General features: G+C 46.1%; 1 protein-coding gene, 1 long non-coding RNA gene and 1 pseudogene across 6 annotated transcripts in view; 2 read left to right on the top strand and 1 right to left on the bottom strand.

Moving 5' to 3' along the window:
- Window positions 1-714: 714 nt before the first annotated feature.
- On the top strand, window positions 715-7,025 carry LOC116237258 (uncharacterized). Of its 3 annotated transcripts, none has more exons than XR_004168715.2 (5): window positions 715-798; window positions 2,479-2,575; window positions 5,863-5,932; window positions 6,671-6,826; window positions 6,909-7,025. It is a non-coding gene; the product is annotated as an uncharacterized LOC116237258 (long non-coding RNA). The 3 variants fall into 3 exon arrangements; XR_016461516.1 differs by having other exon boundaries at window positions 722-798; window positions 2,476-2,575; XR_016461517.1 differs by lacking the exon at window positions 2,479-2,575 and adding an exon at window positions 4,055-4,375 and having other exon boundaries at window positions 744-798.
- Window positions 2,570-20,982, bottom strand: part of DIS3 (DIS3 exosome endoribonuclease and 3'-5' exoribonuclease) — a 39,286-nt gene continuing 20,873 nt past the window's right edge. Inside the window, exon 21 of one of the 3 annotated variants that reach the window (XM_090130902.1) lies at window positions 2,570-3,089. In XM_090130902.1, coding sequence (XP_089987028.1) covers window positions 2,982-3,089 — 108 coding nt within the window. In that variant the 3' untranslated portion in view covers window positions 2,570-2,981. Of the gene's footprint in view, window positions 3,090-6,470; window positions 6,489-20,982 lie in introns of those variants that run through there. The other 2 variants (XM_031605982.2, XM_090130898.1) reach the window with 2 other exon arrangements.
- Window positions 14,997-20,736, top strand: LOC149920186 (uncharacterized; annotated as a pseudogene).

The raw sequence follows: 20,982 nt of genomic DNA, 5'->3' as shown, positions 1-20,982 counted from the left end.
GTTGGAATGAGAGTCACAGTGTGATCAGTCAGTGTCACTGACTGGGCGGTGGCCAAATCCACTCCAGCACTGCTGGTGGTGGCTGGTCTGACTGAGCAGGCCAGGCAGTGGCTCTGACCAATTTGGGACCGTATTTGTTGTAAGAGCGTGCAGTTTCAAACTCTTATTCTCGTTTCCCGGCAGACTGCATGGCTGTGCAGCAACAAAGAGTTTAGATCTGCATTCTCTTGCCCAATGTAGCTCCCTCCCACATCAGGGACAGGGTCGAGCCGGAACAGGACACGTATTTTTATTTGCTCACTTAGGCTTTTTACAGTCCTTTTGTCCATGAGCAGGTTCCCCACAATTCATTTTTTGAGCTGTCCCTGCACCTAGTCAGTACGCCAGCGTGTCTGCTAGCAAGGTCATTTTGCATCTTTTTGTGCCTACATCTTGACAGATTTTAATCATGTCAAGAATGGATGGATCTGCATTCTTTAAGGATTGTAGAACTTTTTGACAATCTGCATTTGCATTTCCTACTGCTAAGTACTTAAGCAAAATATCCCGCGCGGCTTGATTTTCCACTTGTCTCTCTAGTGTATGTTGTAAGTGGTCAAGGAACTTGAAGTAGGGCTCGGCGTGGGGGGGGGCGGAGGACGGCAGCGTTACGGCGGGCGACGGGGGGGGTGCGGAAGGCGGGAGCGTCACGGCTCTTGACGGCGGCGGGGCGGAGGGCAGGAGCGGCGCGGCGAGAGACCGGAGGGGGCAGTGGGCGGGAGCGGATCGCGATCGTCCTTCTCCCCGGGCGGGGGTGAGGTAGGAACGGCAGATCGAGTCCAGGCAGGAGCCGCGACACGGGCTGAGGGGCAGCGGCGGGGATGGGGGAGAGGCCGATGGGGAACAGTGGGAAGGATTTGTCCTTCGTCGTCGGATGTGTTTGAGCGATTCCGATGTTTGGTGCCAAACATCGTAAAAGCTTAGCGGCCGTTTTGTCTGTAGTAGTAGAAGCCTCCCAGAGCTTTGTGCCAGTTTTGTCCCGACGGAATCCCCATCGAAAGAAAACCCAGTTATCGGAAACTCAGGGACAGCTCTGCTTATCCATTTAAGGAAAGCAGCTGACGCTGAGGTAGATACAGGCTGATTCTGAAACTCTAGAATTCTCCGTAGTCCTTAGAGATTTACTTGTCGCCCTTCGTTAGCGAGCTCCCCATCGTTCCCGCCTGCTCACCTTCAGTCCTGCAGAACGTCGCTCAGTGGGGCGGCACGGCCTCGGCTTGCTGTGCTCCACACGGCGCCATTTGCTGCGTCTGAGGCACAGACTCAGAGGCGAACGATCCAAAACCGATTTGCTGCAGGTTCTCACATCCCTTACATACATTCATAAACCTTCTCTTGTAACTTTCCCACCCGCGTTCACACGTGGACAAAACATTTCCACAAATGCTCCGTAGCTCAGCACGCAGGCGCTTATCCACTCAGAGCCATGAGTAGTTCCTACCCGCACTCTCCTCTTCCAGTCAGGGTCATCACCACGCGGCCATCACACAGCTTACTTGACCGTTGTTCTCCTCTTCTTCTGGACATGTCCTTGGTTCTCAGCGTTGCTTTCTCGCGTTGTTTATTTTGCTCCACAGCTTTCTTGTATTTCCACATATACCTGTCCAGATCTTAGCTTGCTTTAAAGTCTGTGACAAAGATCACCATTTCTGTGGTGGCATGGTTTATTTTTTCACCTTAGTGCACAATCACCCGTATCCCTACACTCCAATGCAATGCAAGAGAACTTTCCCCAGAAGGAGCATAATAAGCCTATAAAGTTTCTCTCTTGGAAGATAGTTCTTTAGCACCTCAGAACCGAAACAAGTAATTTTAATTCTTACTAGGGTTAAGAAAATGTACTGAAGACAGAAAAGATTTTTTTTTTTTTTTTTAGCTAAACTGTTTGCTGCTAATTATCCAGTATTTTTAAAAGGAGACAGCCTTTTTAATCGTGGTGATGTATATGGCTGAAACTGTTAACCACACACCTACAGAGGTGGTGTTCCTTTTTAATGGACATAACTGAATGCAGGTTGTTCATTGCAAACTGACTGCTAGCTTTTACGAGCAGCTCAAGACACTCACTGTAGGCTTTTTTGGTGCTTATTTGCAGAAGGGTATAGTTGCCATATGTTACTGTTCTTCTCAAGCATGGGGTAGGCTTACTTTGCTAGGTTGCTTTGGTCTATGAAGTGAATTCCTAATGTCAGTTTTTGGTATATATGTTCTTATTGTCTTCTGAATGGGATATACTTTGATCATCTTCCTTGGATGAATCAGGATTGAAGCAGTATATTTTGTAAATGACAAATAATTGATAGAAACTGTGTGAACAATGGGTGGATACAGAAATGACTTAGCAGTAAAAAGTTGTGAGTTTTACTATTGTGCTTTTATTTTCCTTTTTTTTTCTTTCTTTCTCCATTTAAACATTGGATATTATCCCTTCACTAGCAGCAGTCCACTGGACCACAGGATTATTGTATATAGGGAAGGCTGACTTAGAAGAAACAGTTGGAAGAGTGTTTTTCTTGCTCATAAAAGCCATGATTTGGTAAGAGTAACTGTACAGCAAAAATCTGTTCCACTTAACTTTGTAAAGTGATCCTTCAAAGCTTCCAGTACCAGTAAAAGAAATTTATGAAATTGGGGTACATATATATATACTGTGCTCTCTTCTGTGATGTCTACTTTTTTGAGATGACAACGAACCATAATGCCACTTAAAAAAATACTATGAATATTGTTATTTTGGAGAAGTACTTATTTTCATCCATACAATAAAATTACAGACATATTTGGTTTTAAAACCTATCTTATTGCACACATACAAATAGTAAAAACAGAAGGAGTTTTACAAATTATTAAAAAATGGATTTAAAAGTAAACAGTATGTTTCTATTATTTTGCCCATAGGGAAAAATAAGTAAATACAAGTAATTCACATCTACCTTTATTAACTATTCAACCTTGCTGTTTGACTGTTGTAGCTGCTGCTTCTTTTTTTCTGGTTCATTGTAGCTGCTCATCTCTGTAGATAAATGTGCAGGAACACCACTTGCAAGTATCTACAGTAAACAAACAAATCAGAAAACTGCATTTTAGCTTCTACTATTCTGGTAATACATTTACCTTCTACAACTACACTGTCCTCATGAGAAAATACTAATTATACTAATCACCAAGTGTTTAACATTGCGTAGGTATCACAGCTCAAATGCTAAGCAAGCAGCAGCATCCCTCCCAAATGAAGTGCCAGGAGTTATTTGGCATCATATTTTCTGGTGTTTACTATGCCTATCAAACTGAGTCCATGTCAGGCTCAGCGTGTGGCTCTGAACATAGCCCAGCAAAGGGACAGTACAGTATGGCTTGGTAGAAATTGGAAAAATGTGGGAGTACAAGAAGGACTGTACAGAGCAGCGGCTGTGGAGCAAGATAAACAGCAGGAGAACCAAGGACACCTTTAGAAGAAGGAACAGCTCGCAGCTCTGACTGGTAAGCGCCTGCATGAACGGTTGAGGAGTGTTTGTAGAATGCTCTGTTGACATTTAAAGGTGGATGGGAAAGTTGTAGGGGCGGATGTGAAATCTAGAAAAAGAAAACTTGTGAAGGTATATAAGCGATCTGAGAACTTGCAATAAAGGATTTTGATCATTCACTGAGTCCGTGCATCAGACACTGCAAATGGCATCCACTGCATGGGGCAAATCAAGGCGAGGCTGAGCGAGCCCGGGCAGCACCGCCCGACTGAACTACGGAGAGTAGCATTAGCTGGTATTCTTAAATAGATGAGCAAAAATGTCCTTGAAATTCCAAAAACTGGCTTCTCTCTTGATGGGGAGCTTCGGGACAAAATTGGCACAGAACTCTGGGAGGCTTCTATTACTATAAGACAGAACGGCTGCTAAACTTCTACCTGTTTGGCGTCAAATAATGGAAGGGCTTAAACAAATTCGACACGGAAGAATTTCTTCTGACTATTCCCTATCACTCTCCCTCCCCCCCCACCGCTGCCCCTCGGTGCGGAAAGCAGCCCCTGCCCGGACTCGATCCGCGGCTCCGAACCCCGCGGTCCGGGGAGAAATCGCGAGCCCTCCCCGCGCTCCCGCTCTCCGCCCCGCCCCCGTCAAGAGCCGAGACGCTCCCGCCCTCCGCCTCGCCTACGTCGCCTGCTGCTGCTGCATCTCTGCAGCCTGCATGTAACTTGGTTTTGTAACCAACTACAAGACAAGGACGGACCGGAACCAGAGGAAGTTTTTGATTCTAGTCCAGCAGATCGGGAAGACGAACCGAACATTTTCCTTCCTGACGATAAGCGGAAGGGAGCGGGAAAGAAAAATTTTTGTACAAGGTACTACGGTGCTTTAGAGCAGTGCAGAAAAGAAGCAACATCACAGGGCGATGCTGATACATTGCCTTTCCTCTGTTGTATCATGGAAATCAGCCTCCCCAGGGGGAATCCCTGTCTTATGAGGCAGTAAAGGAGCTAATGAAGTCAGTGAGAGATTATGGAATTCAGTCTGCCTTTATCTATAACCTGTTGCTTGCAATCAGTGACAGTTATGTTATGACCCCTCATGCCTGGAAAATTTTGTTACGAACGATCCTGTCTCCAATGTAATACACTGTATTTATGACTGAATACCGAGAACAGGCTATGAATAATTTGAATAACTTAAACCATATGTGTGGGGAAATCTCTGGACTTTCAGGACGTGTTAGAGACATAACAGCACACTAATGTGGTTAAAAGCTATTAGTCTGCTTTATTGTTAAGCACTACTCTATTTATACATATTAACAGAGCATTCTGCAAAACACTTTTAAACCGTTCACACAGGTGCTTAGCCAATCGGAGCCGTGAGATGTTCTTTCTTCTTCTGAAGGTGTCCTTGGTTCTCATGCTGCTTATTTTGCTCCGCAGCTGCTGCTCTGTGCAATTTTTTCTTACGTTCCCACACTTATGGGCATGGAGTAACTCATGGGGGAGCGGGTCTGGGCAGCACCTCAGTACCAGGCACAGATGCATAGGCAATGCCTTCAACAAATTAAGACTCTGGTGTTGCGTGCCATCTGTCAGATACCTGATCCTATTTGGTCTAGTGCCTCATTTACATGAATTAAGCAGGGGTTCTGCCGAGCCCTACTTCAAGTTTCTTGACTGTTTACAAAATACACTAGAGAGACAAGTGGGATATTTTGCTTAAGCACTTAGCAGTAGGAAATGCAAATGCGGATTGTCAAAAAGTTCTACAATCCTTAAAGAATGCAGATCCATCCATTCTTGACATGATTAAAGTCTGTCAAGATGTAGGCACGAAAAGATGCAAAATGACCTTGCTAGCAGACACGCTGGCGTACTGACTGGGTGCAGGGACAGCTCAAAAAATGAATTGTGGGGAACCTGCTCATGGACAAAAGGATTGTAAAAAGCCTAAGTGAGCAAATAAAAATACATGTCCTGTTCCGGCTCGACCCTGTCCCTGATGTGGGAAGGAGCTACACTGGGCAAGAGAATGCAGATCTAAACTCTTTGTTGCTGCACAGCCATGCAGTCTGCCGGGAAACGAGAATAAGAGTTTGAAACTGCACGCTCTTACAACAAATACGGTCCCAAATCAGTTGGCAACTGCCTGGCTAGCTCACTCAGACCAGTCACTGCCAGCAGCAAGAAACTTCGAGCAGTGGTTCTCTGGCATGTGACTGCTACATGATGGCAGTCAGACATACACGTTGTCGATGGATCACCTCAAATTGTAGAACTCACTATGGTAGCTCAAGGTTTTCAAATTTATTTAGAACAAAAACAATATATAATTGACTTTCTGTATGTTGCAGGTATCATTCAGCAGACTGAAGGATCTTTTCTTAAGGAAGTTAACAACCCTGCTTTGTTTGTACAGCTCAAGTGAGTTTTATATTATTCTCTCATTGTACTCCTTCTTATTTTATCATGCATATTTGATCATACACTGCGTTGCCTGGTCCTATAACTGAGGGCAACCGTAAAGCTGATCAAGCCAAAGTAGCCTTTGCTACCCCTCAATTATTTCAGCAAGTGCAACTCTCCCATCAATTTTTCCATCTCATAGTAGAGCCTTACAAAAACAGTTCTAGCTGACAGTGGCTCAAGCCCATAAACACTGGTTATCTGCTTATGCTGCTGTCAGCTTCCCACATACTATAAAAACAGAGAATGGACCTGCATATACTTTTAAGGCCACTTGAACAAGAAAACTTGTGAAATTATATGTGATGTGAGAACTTGTAATAAAGGATTTGGATCGTTCACATCTGAGTCCATGCATCAGACGCTGCAGGCAGCCAGCTTTTCCACAAGAGTGTTGTGTGGGACAGTGTCAAAGGCTTTACTGAAGTCCAGGTAGACCACATTGACAGCCTTACCTTCATCCTCTAAGCAGGTCACCTCGTCATAGAATGAAATCAGGTCTGTCAAACAGGATCTACAATACCAAGACTTGTTAGAGAACTTGCTTGCTTTCTTGCCAATGGACTGTTCGTTAAAACGTACTGAATACTTGTGTTAGAATATAATAAGTTTGCTTAGGAAGATAAAGCAGGGAATCTTCCTTCCTTAAAACCAATGTGTCATGTTACTGTCTTGTGACAATTGGTGCCTGAACAGGGACATGAACAGGGACTTGACATGACTTGCAGACTGACCGGTCCGGAGTGCACTGAGACAAACGTGGCAGACGTTGAGACAAACATGAAGAGCCTGTACAGGGATGCATTGAGACAAATGCGGCAGCCCAAGGATTCATCACCCTGTCATGGTTTGGTGGGTTTTTTGGTTTTCAGTATTCCACATCGGAACATCATGTAGTGCACTGGGAGTTAAAGTATTAATACTCAAATTCCAGGTTCCTATTCCTATACATCACAGAAGTCATGGGATCTGGCCCTTCCGGGTGGGGCACTCTCTTACTGTCTTGCAGTGGGTGCTGGAGGGTGCTTTCCTAGCCATTCGAAGCTTTTCAGGTTTGACTCAGTCTTGGGATTCTCCCTCTTCTATTTTAATTGATTTATTAGTGTTAATTTCAATTAGATTGTATTATATTGTGTTATCTTGCATTCCGATATCATAGTTAGTAAACTAAGTTTTCCTCCATAGATTATTGCCGCTGGCTTTTTTTTTCCATCCTTGAGCCCATCTCCCATCTCCCTATCGCTTTTCCCTTTCCCTTCCATTTTGTGGGGCCAGGCGGGGCCCAGGGGCCTACTGCTCCCTGTCACGGGCATAGATTGATCTAGTTAACACGCCCCTAACCGCTCCGATGGCCTCTTGCTGGATGAAGGTAAGGGTGTGCACTACAGGGAACAAAATGACCTCAGAACAGAAAAACATTCTAGTTACTTTTCAATCTATCCTTAAATAACGGGGGTCGTCAGTAGCCTTCCTTGATCTATGGCAAATACTTGCATGGGCACCCAGGAACGATTCCTCCATCACCAGTCAGACAGTTTACAAGCCAGAGTCTAGGGAAGGGATTGGGGTGAAACTGAAGGGCACATTCATTAAAGGTGATAAGGTGGCGTCCGGGTTGCATGAAACCTGGAGAAAAATTTTCAAAGCTTTATAAAGTCATGCGGGCCCATTGTTGGTCAACCCCAGTATACCAGAGAATGAAGGAGTCTCAGGCTCCGCCTCAGACTCACTTGCTGTGCCAGCAACCCTCTTGTTACCACCACTGCGGGGGAGGCTTGCGCCTCCCGTCCTGAGGGCCCTAACGATCCCTTTTTAATCCTGGCCCAATAGACACTGAAGGAGACTCCGATCCACACGATACATGGGTGCTCATTTGGAGGGAGGCTAGGAAAGCTGGAGACACAGATATGTTAAGGACATTGCCTGTTACCGTGGCCCCAAACCAAGAACTGCGGTGGGAAGCTATATTGTATAGCATCCTTCAAGATTTACGCCATATGGTCACAGACCATAGCATCGGCGCCCCGTACACTGTCAATTTGATTCAACCCATATGTGATAGCTCTGTTCTTACACCGCATTTTAAAATGACGCGTCATCTTATCATGATGTCATGGTTTTATTAATTTTCATTATTAGTATTCCACATCATAACATCATATAGTGCACTGGGAGTTAAAATGTTAATGCTCCAGTTCAGGGCACCTGTCCAGAAGAAAAGAACTACTACATTCCCAGAAGACTGTTCACCTTCTGTTATCATTCCTGCTCAGGAGGAACAGATATAAGGCCTTGGTAGGTCATCTAACGACACTTTTCTTTCGGCTCTCCTCCCTGCTGCTCAACCCAACTGTGCATCTCACCTCAGCAAATGGTGAGGCCTTCAACTTTCTCAGACACATGATCTCTCATCATATTTGATTTATTAGCTTCAGTTCAAATTGTATTGTATTATAGTGTGTTATCTTGCATTCCAATATCTTATTTAGTTTGTTTCTTCTCAGATCATTGCTACTGTTTTTAATTATTCGGGGTCCCTGTTTCCCTTCACCAGAGGAATGAATTCACAAAATCTCTCCATCGCTCTAGTCACTGAACTGGGCTGAACCAGCCCGTAAACCATCCACATTCTTGGTGGAGGATGCAGGGAAACGCTGCTTTTCAGCTTTTAGAAAAAATCTCTGCTCTCATTAGGGAGCTTCATTAGGGAACTTTATCAGCACTTCAGATTTCTGTGCTGAAAAACTTGAGCTTGAAGTTGAAGCGCGCTGCCAGTATTCTGGGATATTTGTAAACTTTGAGCACTGCTACCTTGTTTCTGTAAAGAGAAAAAAAAAAAATGCTTGCACTTGTAAAACTGCCTTTCAAGGGACTGCATGTGATTGCTTTTTCTTTTTTAATGCTCAAAATATACTGGGCCTTAATTAAGTATACATTGCTCTATGGAGCTATATGTATATATAATTGATTGAAAACACTGAAGGAAATACCTACCTGGTGTCATGGAACTTCACTCCAGAACACCCGAAAGACACCAAGAGCCTAAAAGGATACTTGAGACAGGGATGTTGTGGCTCTGGCAGATCTGAGAAGGCACAAATGATTTGTGGCCAGGCTAATTAAGCTATTCAATGGACTGTTGGCCAAGATCCCCTGGGATGCTGTCTTTAAAAACAAAGATGTTGAGGAGAGCTAGCTTCTCTTCAAGGATGCCTTCCTGAGAGCACAAGAGCTCTCCGTCGCTCTGAATAAGAAAGCGGGCAGAGGAGGGAGGAAATTGGCATGGCTCAACAAGGAACTGCTGAGAGTGCTGAGGGCGAAGAAAGGTGCGTACAAGCTCTGGATACAAGGGAGTGTCACCTGGGAAGAATAGAGGGATGCTGTCTGGACTTGCAGACGTGGGATCAGGAAAGCCAAGGCGCAGGCGGAACTGAACTTAGTGAGGAACATGAAAAACAGCAGGAAGACTTTATACAGGTACATTGGCCAGAAGAGACAGGCCAAAGCGAGTGTACCTCCTTTGGTAAATGTAAAAGGAGAACTGGCTTCAGCGGATGAAGAGAAGGCTGTGGTATCACAGAATCACAGAATTGTAGGGGTTGGAAGGGACCTCCACAGATCATCGAGTCTAACTCCCCTGCCAAAGCAGGTTCCCTACACCAGGTCGCACAAGTAGGCATCCAGGTGGGTCTTGAATATCTCCAGAGAAGGAGACTCCACAACCTCCCTAGGCAGCCTGTTCCAGTGCTCTGTCACCCTCACCGTAAAGACGTTCTTGCACACATTTGTGCGGAACTTCCTGTGCTTCAGTTTTCGGCCATTTCCCCTTGTCCTGTCTCCACATACCGCTGAAAACAGTCTGGCCTCGCCACTCTGCCCCCCACATCTTAGATATTTATAGACCTGGATCAGGTCTCCTCTCAGCCTTCTCTTCTCAAGGCTAAACAAACCCAGCTCACTAAGCCTTTCCTCATAGCAGAGACGCTCCAGGCCCTTCGCCATCTTTGTGGCCCTCCGCTGGACTCTTTCCAAGAGGTCCCTGTCTTTTTTGTACTGGGGAGCCCAGAACTGGACACAGTACTCCAGATGAGGCCTTACCAGGGCAGAGTAGAGGGGGAGGATCACTTCCCTTGACCTGCTGCCCACGCTCTTTTTAATGCACCCCAGAATGCTGTTGGCCCTCTTGGCCACAAGGGCACACTGCTGGCTCATGGCCAACCTGTCATCCAGGCCACCCAGGTCCTTCTCTGCAGAGCTCCTCTCCAGCAGGTCATCCGCCAACCTGTACCGGTGCATGCGATTATTCCTCCCCAGATGCAAGACTCTACATTTGCTTTTGTTAAACCTCATCTGGTTTCTTTCTCACCGAATGATAGCACAGCCTTTGGGTGTGTCAGCCAATCCTCCCAACTTCGTATCATTGAACTGATGATACTGAATGAGTTCTTTGCCTCAGTTTTCACTGGCAGCCAGGATTCCAGTATTTCTCACGTCCCTGAGCCCTGCATCCCTACACCTTGGGTGGGGACTGGGGTGGTAAATCCCCTCCTGCTGTGAGGACAGAGCAGGTCCGAGACCGCCTTATGAGACTGAATGTGTACAAGTCTATGGGGCCGGATGGCGTGCATCCCAGGGTTCTGAAGGAGCTGGCTGAGGTGGTTGCCGAGCCACTCTCCATCATATTTGAGAAGGCGTGGCTGTCAGGTGTGGTCCCAGATGACTGGAGGAAGGGTCACATCACTCCCATTTACAAGAAAGGGAGCAAGGAGGACCCCAGGAACTACAGGCCGGTGAGTCTCACCTCTGTGCCTGGGAAGATCGTAGAACAGATCCTGCTGGAAGACAGACTTGATCACATGAGGAATGAGCGTGTGATCTGAGACAGCCAGCACGGCTTCACCAGGGGAATGTCATGCTTGACCAATCTGGTGGCCTTTAATGATGGAGTGATGGCATCGGTGGACAAGGGAAAGGCGACCAGTGTCATTTACCTGGACTTGAGCAAGGCCTTTCACATGGTCCCCCACCACATCCTTATCTCCAAACTGGAGGGATGTGGATTTGATGGGTGGACCACTTGGTGGATAAGAAACTGGTTGAAAGGCTGCAGACAGAGGGTGGTCATCAATGGCTCTATGTCCAGGTGGAGGCCGGTAAGGAGCAGCGTCCCCCAGGGGTCTGTCTTGGGACCGGTGCTCTTTAACATCTTTATCAATGACATCGATGACGGAATCGAGTGCACCCTCAGCTTGCTGTCATCAGCAAACTTGCTGAGTGTTGTGGTTATCACAGTGGAAGGAAGGGATGCCATTCGGAGGAACCTCAACAGGTTTGAAACATCAGCCCGGGTGAACCCAGGCAAAGGGGGTAAAGGGCAAGGTTTTGCTCTTGGGCTGGAGGAATCCCAAGCATCCATACAGACTGGAAGGAGCGGTCCTTGAGAGCAGCCCTGTGGAGAAGGACCTGGGGGTCTTGATAGATGAAAAACTTAACATGAGCCAGCAGTGTGCCCTTGCAGCTTGGAAAGCAAATGGTATCCTGGGCTCCATCAGGAGAGGGGTGGCCAGCAGGGACAGGGAGGTGATTGTTCCCCTCTACTCTGCTCTTGTGAGGCTCCATCTGGAGTACTTTGTCCCGGTCTGAAGCCCCCCATACAAAAGGACAGGGAGCTGTTGGAGAGGGTCCAGAGGAGAGCCACAAAGATGATCAGGGGACTGGAGCACCTCCCCTATGAGGACAGGCTGAGGGAGCTGGGCTTGTACAGCCTGGAGAAAAGAAGGCTGCGGGGTGACCTCATTGCAGCCTTTCAGTACCTAAAGGGAGCCTATAAACAGGAGGGGAATCAACTCTTTCAAAGGGTAGATAACTGCAGAACAAGGGGAAATGGTTTTAAGTTGAGGGAGGGAAGATTTAGGTTGGATGTCAGGGGGAAGTTCTTTACAGAGAGAATGGTGACGTGCTGGAACAGGCTGCCCAGAGCGGTTGTGGATGCCCCGTCCCTGGAGGTGTTCAAGGCCAGATTGGATGGGGCCCTGGGCAGCCTGGTCTAGCATTAGGTGGGAAGGTTGGTGGCCCTGCCTGTGTCAGGGGGGTTGCAGATTCATGATCTTTGAGGTCCCTTCCAATCCTGGCCCTTTTGTGATTTTGTGATTCTATAGTGCTTATCAGGCTTCATTAAATACTATCGCAGAGAGGAAGAGGGTTTCTGAAATTGAGAGAGAATCTCCATGCTGAAAGAGTGTCTCAGAGCTGAAAGAGTCTCAGGGAGACAGTACAAAATGAGTGAGAGAGTCTCCAAGCTGAAAAGGAGAGTATCCAGGAGAGACTCCGAGCTGAGAGGGAGAACCTCCAGGCTAAGCAAGAGAGTGTCCTAGACAAGAAAAAAGACTCTCAATCTAAGTGACACACCCTCTGGTCCGAGAGAAACTCCCTCCAATCCGAGCGGGATTCCCTTTGAACTGAGAGAGATGCCCTCTGAATTGAGAGAGACTCCCTATAATCCAATCTTGACAGTCTCCAATCTCAACAAGATACCCTTCGGTCCAAGCGAGACACCTGCCAATCCGAACAAGACATCCTCCAGTCCAAATGAGATGCCCTCTGGACTGAGAGGGACATCTTCAAGTCCGAACGGGAGGCACTTCAACCTGAGTGAGACGGCCACCAGTTCACAATATTCAGCCTCCAAATTGAACTAAGCAACATTCAAGCTCATCGAGTCATGCTTGAATCTGAACTAAATACCCTCATAATCGAACAAAACAGACTCTGAGCCGAGCTGAAGAGTGAAAGCATCCACACTGACCAACCTGATCAACCATAGGAGGCACCAGAATCGATGTCAGCTGCACCTGTAAGAGGACGGAAAATGAAACGAATCTCAACTCACTTAGAACAGAAGAAAGAGGATGAGGACTAAGTAGAGGAAGCAGACACTGCAAGAGATGAGGAAAGAGGTCCAGAGGAGTGGCTCCGAGATCCAGGCGAAGCATCCCTGAGTCCAGGGGAGGGGTCCTCAAGAAGGTCATGGTCACCAACGCCCAGGAGGGCAACAAGAAGTCCTGAAAGAATATGAGGTGAGCAAGACATCATCACCCTTACAGATCGATCTCTGAAAATAAATGAAATTTGAAGTCTGAGAGAAGACTTTTTTACATCACCCAAGAGAGTCTATTGTCACCCGGTTGCTTGGAAGTTGGGACAACGGGGCCAACAGTGTGCGGCTAGATAGTAGAGAACACTCTGTTGTGACTGGCCCAGGGTCTCCCTGTATACTTGGTACTGATTACCTCAGAAGGGGATCCCGAAGAGTGTCAATGGGCCTTTGGAATAGCTGCTGTAGACACAGAAGGTGTTAAGCAGCTGTCTGTTTTGCTTGGCCTGTCAGAAGATCCATCTGTTGTGGGGCTGCTATGGGTAAAAGAGCAACAGATACTGATTGCTACAGAAACGATGCACAGACAGCAATACAGCACCAACAGGGATTCCTTGCTCCCCATTCGTAAATTGATTCGTCAACTAGAGAGTCAGGGAGTGATCAGTAAAAGTCACTTGCCTTTTAATAGTCCCATATGGCGGTAGTGCTGTAGTACCCAGTACCCAGTGCAGTACATGTCTGGTACCCAGTAGTAGGGCCCAGCACTGTAGTGCCCAGTGCTGTAGTGCTGCAGTAACGGACATGTTAGAACTCCAATTTGAACTGGAGTCAAAAGCAGCCAGCCAAATGGTATGCCACCATTGACACTGCTAATGCCTTCTTTTCCATTCCTTTGGCTACAGAATGCAGGCCACAGTTTACTTTCACCTGGAGGGGTGTTCAGCATACCTGGAGTAGTATGCCCCATGGGTGGAAACAGCCCAACCATTTGCCATGGGTTGATCCAAGCTGCACTGGAACAGGGCAGTGCTCCTGAGCACTTATAGTACACTGATGACGTTACTGTGTGGGGCAACACAGCAAGGGAAGTTTTTAAGGAGAGCAAATACTCCAGATCCTTCTGCGTGCTGTTTTCACTATTAAGCGAAGCAAAGTAAAAGGACCTGCCCAGGAAAGTGAGTTCCTAGGGACAAAGTGGCAAGATGGATGTCATCACATCCCGACAGATGTGATCGACAAAATCACTGCCATGTCTCCATGCACTAATAAGAAAGGGACACAATCTTTTCTGGGTGTAGTGGGTTTCTGGAGAATGCATGTTCCAAACTACAGCCTCGTTATAAGCCTCCTTTATCAGGTGATGTGGAAGAAGCATAATTTTGCGTGGGGTCCTGAGCAGGTCATGGTTTTATGATTTTTGGTTATCAGTATTCCACATCATAACATCACGTAGTGCACTGGGATTTTAAGAATTAATGCTCCAGTTCCGGGTACCTGTCCCAGAAAAGAAGAACTATATACCCCAGAAGCCTGTTATCGTTCCTGCTCAGGCAGAACACATATAAGACCTTGATAGATCATCTGACATTGCTCTTTTTCCATTTGTCATTATTTTATTTTTTGGTTTTCAGTATTCCGCATCAAAACATCATGTAGTGTACTGGAATTAAAGTGTTAATGCTCCAATTCCAGGTACCTATCCCTATACATCACAGAAGTCATGGGATCTGACCCTTCCGGGTGGAGCGGTCTCTTACTGTCTTGCAGTGGGTGCTGGAGGGTGCTTTCCTAGCCGTTCCAAGCTTTTCAGGTTTGACTCGGTCTCAGGAATTCTCTTTCTCCTATCTTGATTTATTAGTGTCAGTTTCAATTAGATTATATTATATTGTGTTATCTTGCATTCCGATATCACAGTTAGTAAAATAAGTTTTCCTCCATATATTGTTGCTGCTGGTTTTTTTTTTCCTCCCTTCTTTCCTTCCCATTTTGTGGGATTGGGGGGGTTGTGAGGTGCTGGGGCCTACTGCCCCCTGTCACGGGCATAGATCTAGTTAACTCCGTGACATATTTTTGGTGGAGAATGCGGGCATAGCTGCTTTTTAGCTTTTGGAACGAATTTCTCTCTCTGCTCTTAGAGAGCTTCGTTAAGGGAGCATTATCAGTAGTTCAGGTTTTTGTGCTGGAAAACTTGACCTTGAAAGACTAGGCGTACTGCCAGTATTCTGGGATATTTGTAAACTTTGAGCACTGCTTAGTCTGGGTAGTGCCTTTTTTCTTTTTTTTTTTTTTCCTCCTCTTGTTAGCTTCAATTCATTAACCCCTTTTTAGCAGATACCAGCGATGAACCCACTCTTTATTGTGGGGGTGCTGTGTAAGGGATTAAAAGCTGTGGTGTTACTCGCGACCTACTGGCCAATCATCAATGTCATAATTACTTGTTGTGGAATTGTGTTCATATATAACCAAATAAGGGCACTGATGGAGACACCTGTATGGTACCTATATGCAATGTGGTATGATATGAATTTTGACATTTACATCCCAGATGGAATGGCTAATTTTACAAACAACTACATCCCAAATGGAATAGCTGATTTTACAAACAATATGATGTTCAGACCAGTTTCCTGGCTTTCCTCTCGGTTTGTCAGACGTTAATGCTCATGTTCGTGGGCGTAGCCCTGTTCATGTTATCAATCTCCCTGAATGTATTCCTATACAGGCGTGGTAGGTGGAAGGAGTCTCCTCCAAACCAGAGAATGCTGACTGGAAGGGAATATGGAGGGGTTGGGAAAAATCTTAGAAGCATGGGGACCTGCAATGTCATGGGATTTCACTCTTGAACACCCGTGGGATGCCGAGAAACTAAGCCAGTATTTAAGTCAGGGACAGTGCTGCTTACATAAATCTAACGAGGTACAACTTATTTGGGGTTTGGCTTGTGCTTACCGCGCCCTATATAATACTATTCTGGAGAGAGAGTTTCTGAGCTGAGGTTCAAGCCAAAGGGGAGATTCTCCAAGTCATATCTGATCAATTACAGGAGACACCAGTAACAATATCAGTTGCCCCTGTGGAAGGCAAGAAATGAAATGAGTGTTCTTGCATCTAGAACAGAAAAAATAAGTGGAGGTAGAGGTGGAGAGAGATCCAGGTGAAGGGCCCTCCTCAGAACCACCATAATCGGGAAAGGCAAAAGGAAAAACTAAGAGACATGCAGAAGAGAGTGATGAAGAGGAAGTCTCTATTACTACTCGTTGGCCTCTGAAGATGAATGAAATCCAAGGCTCAAGAAAGGAGTTTACACGGCGCCCAAATGAAACTCTCGTTTCCTGGTTAGTTTGCTGTTGGGACGGCGGGGCCAGTAGCTTGTCTGTAGACGGTAATGAAGCTTGCCAACTAGGAGGCATTGCTAGAGATCCAGCTATTGACAGAGGAATTAGTCAATGTTTGGATGGGGCTGCCATCCTCTGGGAACAAGTGTTAATAGCCGTGAAGGAAAGGTACCCCTTCAAAGATGGCTTGAAGCCTGTGATGAAAAGGTGGGATACAGCTGAAAAGGGTATCCAGTATTTGAGGGAAATAGCCATGGTGGAAATGTTGTATGACCCTAACTGTGTTCCTAACCACCCACGTCAAGACCCACAACCCTGAGAGAGTGAGGATGACGCCTGATATATGGCAGAAACTCACAACAACAGCACCAAACAGATACACCGCTACATTAATGGCAACGTTTGACAGATACCAGGACCAACAGAGAAGACCCTTAGTTTTTGAATTGATTCTTACGCTTCAAAACTATGAACAACAGCTACCCCCAGTTCATGCTTCCATTTCCGCCATCTCACAAATAATGGACCAACTGAATGAAATGCAAGAGCAAGTGTCTTTACTGATTAATCGTGACAAACCTGTAGTAGTATCAGAAAAGCTTGATGAAGATCAGGATAATCAAGAGAGCCTAATGAAGGAGCTGATCAAACTAATGCGAATCCAACTAATTAAAGATGATGAACTCTCCTTCTCACGTACACCATCAAAAATCTCAGCTGTTAAAGGCAAACTACTGGAGCTTTCCAGCTCCGGTAAGGAATCCTACATCACGAATTGCTTTGTGGCGTTAGTTATGTGACCATGGAGAATACATGAGGAAGTGGCATGACCAAGCTACTCCTGTACTATGAGCACAGGTGAGAGAATTACAAAGCAGATCAACTACCAGTGCAGTTGCTCTGGTTACCACAGATAATGAATAGAGGGGCCCTGCCCTCAGTCGGGGGGGAAAGGGATAATAGAGTTTATTGGACTGTGTGGATTTGATGGCCTGGAACATCAGAACCACTGAAATATAAAGCACTGGTAGATATGGTGCACAGTACACTCTGATGCCCTCAAGTCATGAAGGGACAGAATCGATCCATATTTCTGGAGTGACTGGGGGCTCTCAAGAATTGACTGTGTTGGAGGCCAAAATAAGCTTCACTGGTAAGGATTGGCAAAAGCACCCTATTGTGACTGGTCCAAGGGCTCAATGTATACTAGAAACCAATTACCATAGAAGGGGGCATTTCAAGGATCCTAAGGGGTATTGATGGGCCTCTGGAATAGCTGCTGTAGACACAGACAACATTAAGCAGCTGTCTGTCTTGTCTGGCCTGTCAGAAGATCCGTCAGTTGTGGGGTTGCTACGAGTGAAAATGCAACAGGTACCGATTGCTACAAAAACGGTACACAGACGGCAGTATCGCACCAACAGGGATTCCTTGCTCCCCATTCATAAATTGATTCATCAACTAGAGTGTCAGGGAGTGATCAGCAAAACTCACTCACCTTTTAACAGCCCCATATGGCCAGTGTGTAAATCCAGTGGAGAATGGAGGCTGATGGTAGACTACCATGGCCTGAATGAAGTCACACTCCCACTGAGTGCTGCTGTGCCGGACATGTTAGAACTCCAGAATGAACTGGAGTCAAAAGCAGCCAAGTGGTATGCCACCACTGACATTGCTAACGCTTTTTTTCCCATTCCCATACATCCAAAGAATGTAGGCCACAGTTTGCTTTAATCTGGAGGGGCGTTCAGTATACTTGGAACTGCTTGCCCCAGGGGTGGAAACACAGCCCGACCATTTGCCACGGGTTGATCCAGACTGCACTGGAACAGGGCAGTGCTCCTGAGCACCTGCAGTACATTGATGATACCATTGTGAGGGGCGATACAGCAGAAGTGTTCACGAAAGGAGAGCGAATAATCCAGATCCTTCTGCGTGCTGTTTTCACTATTAAGCGAAGAAAAGTAAAAGGACCTGCCCTGGAAACTGAGTTCCTAGGGACAAAGTGACAAGATGGATGTCATCACATCCTGACAGATGTGATCAACAAAATCACTGCTATGTCTCCACCCACTAGCAAGAGAGAGAGACAATCTTTTCTGGGCGTAGTGGGCTTTTGGAGAATGCATGTTCCAAACTGTAGCCTCACTGTAAGCCCCCTTTATCAGGTTACGTGAATGAACAATGAGTTTTCATGGGGCCTTGAGCAGCAGCAGGCTTTTGAGCAGATTAAACAGGAGATAGCCCATGCCATGGACCCTAGGGCCAGTACGAACAGGACAGGGTATAAAGAACATCCTCTACACTGCTGCTGGAGAGAAAGGTCCCACTTGGAGGTAGTGGCAAAGAGCCTCATGAGAGATCCGAGGCCAACCCCTGGGATTCTGGAGTTAAGCATACAGGGGGTTGGAAGAGGGCTACACGCCAACTGACAAGGAGATCTTAGCCACGTATGAGGGGGTTCGGGCTGCTTCTGAAGTAGTTGGTACTGAAACACAGCTCCTTCTGGCACCTCAACTGCCAGTGCTGAACTGGATGTTTAAAGGAAAGGTTCCCTCCACCCATCATGCAACTGATGCCACTTGGAGTAAGTGGATTGCGTTGATTACACAATGAGCGTGGATGGGGAATCTCAGCTGTCCAGGAATCCTAGAGGTCATCATGGACTGGCCTGAAGGTAAAAAGTTTGGAACATCACCAGGAGAAGTAGTATCATGAGCTAAAGAGGCCCCACCATACAACGAATTACCAGAAAATGAAAGAAAGTATGCCCTGTTCACTGATGGATCATGTCGTATTGTGGGAAAGCATCGCAGATGGAAATCTGCTGTGTGGAGCCCCACACGACAAGTTGCAGAGGCCACTGAAGGAAAAGGAGAATCAAGCCAATTTGCAGAGGTAAAGGCTGTCCAACTGGCCTTGGATGTTGCTGAACGGGAGAGGTGGCCAACGCTTTATCTTTACACTGACTCATGGATGGTGGCAAATGCTCTATGAGGGTGGTTACAGCAGTGGGAGCAAAATAACTGGCAAAGGGGTAAACCTATTTGGGCTGCTGAACTGTGGAAAGAGATTGCTGCCCGAATAAAGAATATGGTCGTGAAGGTACGCCATGTAGATGCTCATGTGCCCAAGAGTTGGGCTACTGAAGAACAGCAAAAAAACCATCAAGTAGACCGAGCTGCCAAAATTGAGGTGGCTCAAATAGACCTGGACTGGCAGAACAAGGGTGAATTATTTCCAGCTCGGTGGGCCCACGAGACCTTGGGCCATCAAGGCAGAGATGCAACATGTAAGTGGGCTAGAGACCGAGGGGTGGACTTAACTATGGATGCTACTGAACAGGTTATTCATGACTGTGAAACATGTGCCATAATCAAACAAGCCAAGAGGATCAAACCTCTCTGCGAGGAAGGGCGATGGCAAAAGTATAAATATGGGGAGGCATGGCAGGTTGATTATATCATCTTGCCACGATCTCGCATTGCTAAGCGTTATGTGCTTACCATGATGGAGGTAACCACTGGGTGGCTTGAAACATATGCAGTACCCCTTGCTACCACCTGAAACACCATATATAGGTGTCAAGAAACAAGTCCTGTGGCGACATAGCACTCCAAAAAGAATTGAGTCAGATAATGGGACTCATTTCAAAAATTCTTGTGTAAATACTTGGGCCAAGGATCATGGCATTGAGTGGATTTATCATGTTCCCTATTGTGCACCAGCCTCTGGTAAAATTGAATGCTACAATGCGTTGTTAAAAACTATGCTGAAAGCAACGGGTGGCGGAACATTCAAGCACTGGGAGAAGCCACCTGGTTAGTCAATACCAGAGGATCTATCAATCGTGATGGTCCTACCCAATCCAGCTCCCTACATACCGTAGAGGGAGATAAAGTCCCTGTTGTACATGTAAACAGCATGTTGGGAAAAGCAGTTTGGGTTCTTCCAGCTACTGGAAAGGGCAGACCTCTCCGTGGTACTGCTTTTGCCCAGGGACCAGGGTCCACTTGGTGGGTAATGCAGAAAAATGGGGATGTTCAATGTGTACTACAAGGAAACTTGATGCTGGAGGAGTGCAGACAGTAATTCTATGTATATAGACATGTATGTGTTATACATTTTAATCATTTTTTGTTTGTATACATGTGTATATATATATATTAAGCATGATATAGAATAAGGGGTGGAATGTCATGGTTTTATGTTTTTTGGTTTTCAGTATTCCACATCAAAACATCATACAGTGTACTGGAATTAAAGTGTTAATGCTCCAATTCCAGGTACCTATCCCTATACATTACGGAAGTCATGGGATCTGACCCTTCTGGGTGGGGCGGTCTCTTACTGCCTGGCAGTGGGTGCTGGAGGTGCTTTCCTAGCCGTTCCAAACTTTTCAGGTTTGACTCGGTCTCAGGAACTCTCTCTCTCCTATCTTATTTATTAGTGTCAATTTCAATTAGATTGTATTATATTGTGTTATCTTGCATTCCAATATCATAGTTAGTAAAGTAAGTTTTCCTCCATATATTGTTGCTGCTGGTTTATTTTCCTCCCTTCCTTCCTTCCCATTTTGTGGGGTTGTGGGGGACAGGGGGCTACTGCTCCCTGTCATGGGCATAGATTGATCTAGTTAACTCCGTGACACTCCTGACTGCACGCTGCTAGTGTAAGGCCTTTAGCTTTTTCAGACACTCTCTCTTATATTTGATTGATTAGCTTCAATTCTAATTATATTGTATTATAGTGCATAATCTTGCATTACGATACCATATTTAGTTAGTTTATTTCTC

The sequence above is a fragment of the Phasianus colchicus genome, chromosome 1 (genome assembly GCF_987193195.1).
Source record: "Phasianus colchicus chromosome 1, bPhaCol1.hap1.1, whole genome shotgun sequence".
Classification (NCBI taxonomy): Eukaryota; Metazoa; Chordata; class Aves; order Galliformes; family Phasianidae; genus Phasianus; species Phasianus colchicus.
This window is presented reverse-complemented; position numbering and strand designations above follow the sequence as displayed.